Source organism: Anopheles stephensi, chromosome 2 (genome assembly GCF_013141755.1).
Source record: "Anopheles stephensi strain Indian chromosome 2, UCI_ANSTEP_V1.0, whole genome shotgun sequence".
Classification (NCBI taxonomy): Eukaryota; Metazoa; Arthropoda; class Insecta; order Diptera; family Culicidae; genus Anopheles; species Anopheles stephensi.
In genome coordinates this window covers 55,974,080-55,985,596 of record NC_050202.1, presented here as the reverse complement: position 1 = coordinate 55,985,596, position 11,517 = coordinate 55,974,080, and the positions used below count along the sequence as shown (strand labels likewise).

Sequence of the window (11,517 nt, the reverse complement as noted above, 5' to 3'; positions counted from 1 at the left end):
CCAAAAGATTTTTCGCCGTCCATTACTAATATTTTAGGAGGATGGTATTTTGTAATTATTTCTTTAACTGCCGGAACAATATCTAAGGCGGCTCGCGATTGAATTTCTTTAATTTGAGCGAATTTTGAAAATTTATCGATGTAAGTTAAAAAATAATGTTTTTCGAGAAACATTATATCAATGTGTGCAATTTGGAAAGGGTGTACGGGGATTGGAGTTTGTTGTTGAGGATACCGGATAGGGTTTCGGTCATATTTGTTTTCATTGCAGATACAGCAATTGGAAACAATTTTTTTTATCTTGGCTAGCAGCTTTGGAAAATAGTATTTACGTAAAATTTGCGACTTATTTTCCTGGGCTCCACGATGTGCCCTATTGTGCTCTGCCGTGATTATTTCTCGTTGTTGATCTTCGTCTGTAATGTCTTCCAGAAGATTTTGAGTAAATCGAATCTTAAGGAGCTTCTGACTTCCAAAATACTTCCTATAAACCTCTTGAAATTTTCCCATTATGTCTTCACTCGTGAAAAGTCCGTTTACTTTTGATATTGTGAAATGATCCTTTAGAATCTGTAAAAGAGATGATTCGGTTATTATTTCGGAGTAAATTGTTGTACGTTTAAAATTTTGGAATGGATATTCAATTACTGTGTTTGGTTTCCCTTTTTTCAACACGATCTGGTTGTGAAAAGCATTAAGTGGTGCTTCTGTAGAGATAATGTAAAAATCGTCACTAGTTTGTGATGAATGTTGCGTACCAGTCATAGAGAAAACTATTCTGCTGAGGGCATCTGCTACAACATTGCCTTTGCCTGGTTTATACAAAATCTCGTGGTCATGCTCCTCTAAATATGCTTTCCAACGTTTTAATTTTGCGTTAGTATTTTTTTGGGAGAGGGCAAAAGTAAGTGGTTGATGATCAGTTAATATTTTGAGTTTAGCTCCATACAAATAATTGCGGAAAGTTTGTAGTGACCAGAAAATTGCAAGCATTTCTTTCTCAGGGGTGGAATATTTCTCTTCAGTTTTAGATAGTGTTCTTGATGCGAAGTGAATTGGTTTATCTTTGCCTAATTCACCTTGAGAAAGAACGGATCCAATTGCATAATCTGAAGCATCGGTTGTCAAAATAAATGGTTTGTTAAAATCTGGATAGATGAGAATATCGCTCGATGATAGTATTTGCTTCATTTTATTGAAACATTCGATTTCTTGTTGATTTAATGTAATTTTCTTTTTGGATGTGTCAGATCCCTTTCCCCTTAAAATGTTTGTCAAAGGTTTAGCAATTTTGGCAAAGTCTTTGACAAATCGTCGATAGTAGCCCATTAATCCTAGGAAGGCACGCAAATCTTTAATGGTTTTGGGCACAGGGTATTTATTTATAACTTCTATTTTTTTATGGTTGGGTTTTATTCCCTCTGTGCAAATAATGAAACCAAGAAATTCAACTTCTTGGCGAAGGAATTCTGATTTGTCTAATTGAATTTTTAGTCCTGCATTATTTAATGTTGTCAAAATTGTGTCCAAATTTTTCAAATGATTTTCTAAATCATCGCCAAAAACTATTACGTCGTCTATATAAACGTAACATATTTTTCCAATAAAATTTCGAAGTACATCATCGATAGCCCTTTGAAATATAGCCGGTGCGTTTTTTAAACCAAACGGCATCCTAGTAAATTCGTATTTACCGTTATTAATAGCAAAAGCCGTTTTTTCAATATCTGATGCTTTCATCTTAATTTGATGGAATCCCGAAGCTAAATCTAAAGTCGAGAAATATTTTTTTCCTTTTAATTGGTCTATCACATAATTTATCTCGGGCATTGGATATTTTTCGGAGATGGTTTTAGCATTTAACATTCGATAATCGATAACCATTCTAAATTTCTTTTGTCCTGATGCATCCGGTTTTTTTGGCACAATCCATACCGGTGAAGTCCAAGCTGAGCGAGACGGTCTGATTATTCCATCCGCTAATAGCTTGTCAACTTGCTTATTTACTTCGTCAGCATATGCTGCAGGATATGGATACACTCTTTGATGGATAGGTGTATCGTCTGAAGTGTGTATTGCACATTCCACTTTGGTTGTACATGTTAGTTTACTGTCTGGTTTGTAAAATGCATCTCTGTTTTTATCTAAAACCTGGTTTAGTTTTTCTAGCTCTAATTTGGATAGATGAGATGTTCGGATCAAATTGTGGGATGACCGATTATGTGGAGAATAGTATGAGATTGGGATGACGAATCTTTTAGAGTTTCTACTCAATGTGATTTGGTCATTTTCTAGATCAATTTTAGCTTTCAATGTTTTCAACATGCTATTTCCAATGATTCCATAAAAAAAATTGTGAAATTTGTGTAACAAAAAGCGATCTTCAAAATCAATTTTGGGATGGAAAAAATTTATATTAATTGCACTAGTAGGAGCAAATGTACTATTTGCACAACTTATTTGACCTACTGAAAATTCGTACGGTTTACTGATTTCATATGCACGTGCCAATTGTGGATGTATTAAATTAATATTAGCACCTGTGTCTATTAAAAACGGAAAGTTTCCAATGGTAGTTTTAAGATAAATAAAAGGAAGGCTGGGAACTACCAACTCATCTTCCACTCTAAAAAATGGTTCTGACCATCGCGACTTGATCCCTCCAACGGATCATGCTCGTGTTGCAAATTTATGTTTTGTAATTTGTCAACAAGATTGTTTTGCTCTGTGAGCTCAAATTCATTTATTGTTTGTCCGTGACAATACCTTGCGTCGTTGGCATTTTTATTCATTTGATGAGCATATAATGGGTGAGCTTGCCTCTTTACCCACGCTTCTTGACTTGATGGTGGTCTTGGTCTTTTTTCGCCATATGTGGGTCTGTTACCATAGTCAATATGACGTGAATTTATACTTCTATCTACCTCCATTGGCTCGGGCTGTTGCCTCTGTGGGGTATATTGCTGATTAGGCAGGTAATGGGAATTGTATCGTGGAGCTGGACGAGGCGCTGCTCTAGGAGGGGGTACTGGTTGATAAACAATTTTTCTGGGTGCTACCCTAGGGGGTTGAGGCTCGAAGCCTAAATCTCTTGGCTTGGGAATATTAAGAGAATTGATATATATATGATTTCCATATTGATTTTTAAAAGGTGCTGATCGAACGTCCATATTAAAGTAATCAATGCAAAATTGATATGCTTTGCTAAGGGTCTTCGGGTCAGCAGTTTTTAATAAAGTGGATAATGGTTTTTCTAAACCTCTAATAAACGAATCCAAAGCTTTCTCTCTGAAATAGTTTATGTGGACATTTGCATGCAGAGAGTACTTACTGTCAGTTTGAACTTGTGCTATTATAGCGGCTAACAATTGGTTAACCCTGCTATAATATCCGGCGAGGCTTTCCGAATTACCCTTACGAATACACGTCAATTCATAATCCAGGGTCTTCACGTCACGCTTATCTTTATAGTAAAGCATTAGGATAGATTTTATCTGATGCCAACTACATGTTGCATTATTTGCATTTAACACATCGGAAGCTTCTCCACGGACTTTCCTTCTGATTGTTCGTTCGATCAGATGGAACTGCACAGAGTCGTCAGGAAGATCTCTATACATGATAAAAACATCTTCCACATCCGAAATCCAATTCATCAACTCATTTGGGTTTCCATCAAAAATAGGAACATCCCTCAAAAAGTCAGGGGTTTTTCCCATCTCCACGAAAGATCGTAGAACCATTTCAGTGTTGGGATTGGTCATTTTTGTGTTTTAAATGCTCACTTCACTTAACACTTGTCACGATCACGATTCACCACTAACAAATTACAGCAGAAGCTATTTAATTAAACACCAAAATTTCACTGATTTCGGATTTTTTAGGTTTTTACTTACAGTATGGTTGAGTTAATTTCCATGGGCATCTGACTTCTTTTTCTTCGGGGGAAAATTGGGCAGCTACAGCAAGATGTTCCTTTTTATCCTTCTGATGACTGGGGGCTCGCTGGCAGCAATCGGGAATTAACCACGGTGTCCCAAAGTTCGCTTCGTTATTATGATGGCTCCTTCAACCACGAGATTAGCCACAATTTTTAAATGGCTAACTTTATAGGATTTTTTTTTAACTTATACACTTCCCGCTGATTTTTTTGTCAGGTCCCTATTCGGGCGCCAGTTAAAACTTTTCTTTCTGAATAGATAGAAAGAGTCTTTTACAGTTCGGTGTCTTGAAATTAACTATTTTATTGAATTCAGCCGATTCCGTTATCGGCCCATAAACGGCCCAGCAGCGATCGCCGCATCAGCATAACTCGTCGCGTTGGATACAACACGACACTCCCAATGCTGATTTAGCGATTACCGACGCTCGTTGCTAACTTGCGACAACACAAAGCATCTGCTGTTGCAGGGCACTCGCACACATCACCCACCCACAACGGTAGCATTGCCGGCAGCATTACAGAGTGAAACAGCAGGAAAAAAAAACGCAAACCCGGGCCCGCACACACACACACACAAAATTGCCAGATAAAGCCATTTTATACATCGCGATAAGCTGGAAGGGAAAAATCCAGTTAAAAAGTTAATAAATAATTCAGCAAACGGAGAAAGGAAAACCTCGTGTGAGGGTTTTGGAATTTCCATATTGCGAGTGTCCTCGCCCGAGCACCGAAACCCAGTTGCCGCTGCTGCGAAGTGGTTTGAAAAGGCGACAAAATGGGACGAAATTAACTTCTGCTTTTGAAGTCACAACTCCCACCGGACCGGCCGGCTTGCAGTTCCCGGCTTCGAAGCGCGTTTCGCGAATTAATGCAGGAGAGAATGAATAAAAAAAAACGAGAGATGAGTGGGGTAGGAGTTTGTAGGAAGCGATAGGGAGAAACTGTAAAAATGCACCATCCGCCTTGGGGCAGGGCTTTATGCCACCGTTTGATCTTCTCATCCCTGTCACACGCGGCTAATTCCATCGTCCCAAAACTCAACGAGATGCCAACAATGGCCAACAACCAGGATGGAGGAAAGGAGCCATTTTGGAGCAGGGGGGGGTGGGGGTGGTTTAAAGTCCAGGCTGAAGCCAAGTACTTTTTTTCGCCCTGTGTGTGCTCTCTCACTCACTCTTTTCCTTTGCTGCCTTGGCTTAATCCATGTGTCATCCCAACGCTTTCCGGGGGTTTTGGCTTGTTGGATGTGAGTGGGTAGCTTTGTGCGCGTGTGTGTGTGGTGTTGTATCCCCAAGCTGTGGAGCTTGGGAGAGAGATTAAACGATCCTAACGACCGATGGCGGTCTTCACATAGGGGTCAAACGGTTCTAAGCCTCGGGTGTTCAACTGACGGACAATCCGTGCGTCAATCTATCGGTCACACAAAAGGTGACGCTGTTTGGCGTTTGGAGGATGCTATTTAAATCTTATGTGGAACGTTTCTATCGATCGTGGAAGCCACCCTAACCCCCCTTCCCCCCTTCCCACTGTTTGGTTGGGAAAACCCCGTTGAATGAATGTAGGATGTATAGGCAAGGGTTATAGAACAAAAAACACAGGACTTGCGTCCGTTGAATGAGGTTGCGTAGCCTGGCATTTATGTGTGTTTGTGCGGGGTAGGATGCAAAGGAATTTTTATATGATAAATTGTTTAGTTACTTCATTCCAGGAATATGAAGGCGATGGAGGCAAGGAAAATATGCGTTAAGTAATGTGAAATTAGACTGACAAGGTTTAACAATCGAGTCGGAGGACATTGTATCGCCTGTCGTAAGTTGGTCTTACAATTATGGTGTTTAAAGTTCCAGCGATCCAAGCGTACGTGCAAGTACGTACAATACCAACGGCTACTATGGCAATACCATCTGAGAATATCACAATCAAGGGTATTTGATTTTCCCTGTCATATGAAGCCGTTTCCATACCAACTAGCTTGGTTTGCCATTTCATCTAAGGAGCCTGCCATAAAAATGGATGCTATTGCCTTATCAACTGAAAAACCCTGAAAAGCACAGATTTTTTCTTTTGTTTTTTTTTGTATTTTTTATCGTTTATTTATTTTTTATTATTTTGCTTTATTTACAACTTAGAACGATCATCTACTTATTCAAGCATTAATTTCTATTTCAGCTTAAATAATTGTTTGTCCCGAGGCAGGCCAGGCCCCGAGCTTGGGCACACACTCAACAAGCCCAGTCAGTAATGAGTGGCACTAATTTCCATCTCTAAAAATCCCCCTTACAGCCATACTTCTTCAGCGGAGCGATGAATTGTCACTCTACCAAACATGTCTCCCCATTCGGATGCGCCTCGGTGCAGATTAAGCATATGCATTTAATGCAATGAGCAGTTTTTCCCCCATTTCAATTTCCCTCTCATTGCTCACGCTTTCTCCCACGCATTCCGATGTGGCTCCACGGGTTTCGGTGTCACTGTCACCGGGCTCGGAAAGGCTTGCTGCGGTCCGTCCAGCACACCGGCCCGTCAGTTGCATCGTAGCGACGATGGTGGTGAATTCGATTGGCGGTGTTATTCCGCGTGCGTCCGTCGATCGCAGCCAGCTCGTGCAGAATCGCTGGAATCCGTACGCATCCGGTGGACTCGAGCCGACCATGCCGCTAGCGCCCGGGTACGGCTCACCGTACGACATTTCGCCATCGTTCTACGGGGGCCATCCGATGCACCATCCGGTCCATTCGCTTGTTGCTGCCGGCGATGGTTCGCAGGGGTACGGGATGAAGTTTAGCTCGTCGGCCGACGGGTATGGGGCCAGTGCTCATGGCAGCTCCGGAGGGTACGATTACCATCCACCACCACCACCTCACCCAGCTCCACCGCCCCAACCACCTTCCATCATCCATTCGCTTCCACCACTGTGGCCAGCGCCATCGCACCACGGGAAGTCCGGTAAGGGCAAAGGGGCAGCACTGTCCGCACTTACGCTGTTGGCGTTTCTGTACTTCCTGAACCTGCTGCAAAGCTGCCTCAAGGAACACATGGAAACAATGAACCCGACCGTGATGGTTATGACGGCCGGTGCAACCCGGCGCAAGGATATGGCCAGCAGCATCGAGCAGGGCTCGTCCTCGGTCGAAGATGCACCGCGGGAAGAGATCGATGCCGGCCCGGATGTGGATGCTATCGATCGGTACGAAGGGTTGTCCCAACGCTTCCAGCTGCTCACATCCTCGAACGTAACGCGGAATCCATTCCACTCGGCCCAACCGAAACGCTCCAACCGTCCAACGCCACGCAAAAAGCAATCTTCCGCTACGGTTTACTCGCCGAAAAGGAATCGACCACCAACGCAACACACCGGAAGTGATTGGTACGATCGAAACTGAGGCTTCGGTAGCGGTGAAAAGCCGATAAGTGAAAACAGTTGCCGAAAAACAATAAATAAATATCGGCCAAACGCTGTTGGTGATGATGGTGGATGGAGTTGTTAGTTTGGGGAAATTGATTGCACTACCGGTTAATTTTTGAGCGGTGCATGAAACTATGGGGTTTCGAAAAGGGGCGTGAAGGATAATTTATGAACCCGGATGGGTTCGGTGCATCGACGGTGAACAACGAACGACCCCACCCGGTAGATAAGAACCAGGACGGAAATTGTGAAAGTGTACGGAAAGTTTTTCGATTAAGACGTTCTCACCGTTCTGTGCCGGTTAGCATGATGAGGAAAAGAGAGGGCAGCAGTGATGGAAAAAGCACCGATGTTTGCAGAACAAGCAGCGGAAATAATTGTTTTTGAATAGTTTTTACCACCTGAAGCTACCCGTGCTCGAATGTTTAAAATGCAACACACCTAACTCAACTCAACCCAAGCAACAACAAAAAAACCAACTCAACTGAACTGCTGAAGTCACTCCGGTAGTTGCTCGTGTTTGTGCACCCGAATGTTTCGACACCTCCCCTCCCCCCAAAAAAGGGCCCGGAATCTATCGCTAATTGTCAGCATCCGTTCGATTGATGGTTGCATCCCCAGCGTCACCGGCCGACTGTATTGACTTTCAAATGCAGCCCCACCAGCCTTAATTATGCTCCACAGCGGGGATATGTATACCGTTCGCACCGCAACGCAATACGATCGAATGCAGGTCGACCGGGTTGCGCTTTTCACCGTGTGACCGCTAATAATAATTTAGATCATTATCTGGTGCGAACTGGTCGAGCGAGGCAGGCAGGCAGACCAATACGACCGATACGACACGGGTCAAAACCTCTGGTGGTGATGGTGGTGGGTCATTAATTTATGAGGTGATATTTACATTTATAGTGCAGTTGTTGATTAATATTTATTGTAGTCTCATTAGCATTTCATATTCATTACCCTCCCTACCATCCTACCCTGGAGGGGAAGTTGGTGTTTAGGAAGGGTGCAAGGTGTTTTGAGGGCAAGCTTTGTCGTTGTTTTGGGTATGCTTCAATTGTGCTGTGTTTCAATAGATGTGATGCGAATAGTTTCGATGCAGTTTGGGCGCCCAAATGGGTCACTTTTGTTGTATGAATTTTGATCGCATTTGAATGTTTGGATGGATCAAAACCCCATCCATGATCCCGTTAGGGTATGCGTAATATTTGTTCGCTTCATGCGCAAACATGAATTCCCCAAAGCGGGAAGCTCCATCAACAAGTATTATTGGCAGTTGTGTAAGCCATGTTTAGAGAATGTTGGTTGTTTGGCAGAGTAGTTTGTGAGTATTTGCTTTATAAACTTGGCATGGGTGTTGGAATTTAATTCCATATTGTTCGGGTTGAATTATTTTGACATCTGATGCTGTTTAGATGTATGAAGTTCAATAAATCAAATTATAATACCGATAAAAAATTCAGGAAAATATCATTATTTAATTCAAAGAAACTTACATCCTGGAGCAATTTAACCAAGCCGTCGTTTAAAACTGGGACGCTTTTTAAGCCCTGCTTTAAGCTTTTTGAGATTATTATATCCTTTGGACTACCTTAGTCTGTCATATATAATTTAAAATTAATCATCTTTAACGGGATTAAACAGGGCTAAAAACTCAACTATAAATGTTTCAAAAATTTCCTGCATCTCGTATATGCTTATCGGAGTCTTAGCTCCCTTTACAGCATAGATATCACTGTGAGAAATACACTAACATCTCCGATATTCTAAGTGTGAGTGACTACAGACTTGTTTACGTGGCATTTATGATGATGCGTTTATTCGTTTAATGTCCAGATTTTGTATGATGGTACCTTAATGATAGTATTCAGTTTGTATGACTAACTGGAAGGATTTGCGCCTGGGGGTTATGCAAAAAGTTGTCTAGATACTCGAAGGAAAGTTTGTGTCCCCAGATATTTTAACTACAAGGTCCCTTTGTCTTTGTCACTAAACTCTTCTAATCTCCTTTGGCTCGGCAACCTCAAGAGGTCTTAGCCTGCTATTTTTCGTGTCCTTGACTTATGAGATGAGATATGATTATGAATTGTTCTTAAGTCACGTATGTGTCACCTGGTTACTCCAAACAAGATTTACGTACTAGCGATATTATTGACATAAGAACTGATAATAAATATTCCTTGTTCTCTTCCTCAATGTAGATCTCCTCAAATTTCTTTACACTAAACCGTTCCAAATAATATTCAATAGTTTAAGTCTTTCAACCCTTTTTTGAACACTCCCACAATAAATCAACTCGGCTCGGAAGCGAACCACAATCGTATATAATGATTTGTCGATACAGTGCATGACATCCCGATTGGCCCGAGGTGGTACTAAATTAGTCGCATTACTAATAGAGTCATCGATCACCATCCATTTTACGGTCGGTGGGTCGCTGGCGTTCAACGTCGCATCCATCCTACACGCTCAAAAGTGCCCACCAACCGGCCAGCGGTTCTCCCGCCCCTAGACTCGTAATAGCCCTCGAGGACCGAGGAAGTTAAATTGAGTGAAATTGATTCGGTGAGGCATGTAAATACACACATAAATACCGGACGGGGTGGAAAGAAACAAAAACCCAAAGAAAAACACTGCTCGATTGAACAAAACGCCCGTCTTAGACTGGCCGACACTGGCCGTGATAAACCATGCTCTACGTTGTCGCAGCGTCCGTGTGGTCTGCTCGGCAAACAGTTGGCGCCTGTTTCGACGAGGGAAAACTACACAGGAAGGAAGGGAGTGGAAAGGGGGCACAGTTTTCTTATCTCATTCTTACAGGACTTTTCGTCCCGTTACACAACGTTCGGGTAAATAGTTCCAAAAAGGGGGAAGAAGCCTTCAAGACGAGATTGCCCACCGAGCAACGTGTGCTGCCTCAGTTGACCAGTTCGGAAAATGTGCCCAAGGACCGGTAGGGGTAAAAGAACGGGAGAGGAAGCGAGAGAAGCCAGACGCAAGTGCGCCAATTCCCTGTTCAGCCGTACCGCCAAGGCACAAGGGGGGCAGGGGGGTAATCGGCAGCAACCGGACCGGGACGAAAAACATTAATTGTTTTCATTTACCTACTCAACCTCCTTCAATGCCGAACCTCCAGTTCCGAGAAGCCCTTTTTCGCCCGTCCTGCGGAAACTTTCTTGCGGTCATGTTTCGTACCGTACTTGGGCTCTGAAAGTTGGTCTGCTCGTGGGGAAAAACCTCCGATCCCGATGGACAGTAAACACTAAATAAACGGTACACGGGCGTTCGGCTTCCGAGCGAGCGCTTCGATGACTTGGTTGACATCGTTCGACGCTGCGGACGGATGGGATGGGAGATGGTCCGAAAGTAAGACATTCAACAAGCGAACTCACAGCCACACACACACAAACACACATCGAACGACAAGCGAAGGAACATAGTTTTTAATGCACTTATGCACCCGGGGAGTTGTGGTCGAGGTTGGGAGTTCCGCACACTGCTACAGAGCTATTAAATCTTTAAGGTTTGTTTTTTTTTGCTGTATTTGTCTTGCTTGTCCCGTGTTTTTGAAAATGTAGTTGAAGTTACCTGGAACTGCTGGCAACTTATTGCCGGGCGAAATTTATAGCTCTCAAGACTCGGGAGGCAGGACAAATGTTTACTATTGTTTATAGCCGACGATAGTACGCTGTTTACCTTGGGAACGATAACGGTCCCGAGACGTAATTGTACGTATGAGTTGCTTTTAATGTAGTTGTGGTTGAGTTATATGGGAGCAATGTTTTACTAGTTAATTAACTTGCAAATAAAAAAAATGCAATTAAAGACTTATAAGGATAGTATTTATAATTTTTATATTGATAGTATTTTTATTTTTTATTTATTAATTATGACGGTCCGATGCCGTATTGTCACCACCGCATGTGGTGACTGTGAATTACATTCACGCAAAAAACAATTAACAAAATTAACTAGGCATTTCCTCCTAGTTATTTGCCATATCCCGGGCATGCTCGGTTGTGACGGAAGATGGGTGGTTGTTGTCCATTTCTATTGGGTGGGTGTGTGTGTGTGTTGTAGGTTTTTTGGTCCAGTTCTATTGCTGTGGCTATGGATTCGATGGGGGTTGGTTCGCTCCGGTTGACTATTGTAGTGTGTGATTT

At 42.6% G+C, this 11,517-nt stretch overlaps 1 protein-coding gene across 1 annotated transcript; it reads left to right on the top strand.

Moving 5' to 3' along the window:
• Positions 1–6,485: 6,485 nt before the first annotated feature.
• On the top strand, positions 6,486–7,325 carry LOC118502421. The gene has a single exon (XM_036034648.1). The coding sequence runs from the start codon at positions 6,486–6,488 to the stop codon at positions 7,323–7,325; it is 840 nt and encodes a 279-aa protein (XP_035890541.1).
• The last annotated feature ends 4,192 nt before the right edge of the window (positions 7,326–11,517 follow it).

What these genes read in the sequence shown, in the direction of transcription:
- LOC118502421 (XM_036034648.1), top strand. Translation starts at nt 6,486, where the DNA reads ATGGTGGTGAATTCGATTGGCGGTGTTATTCCGCGTGCGTCCGTCGAT.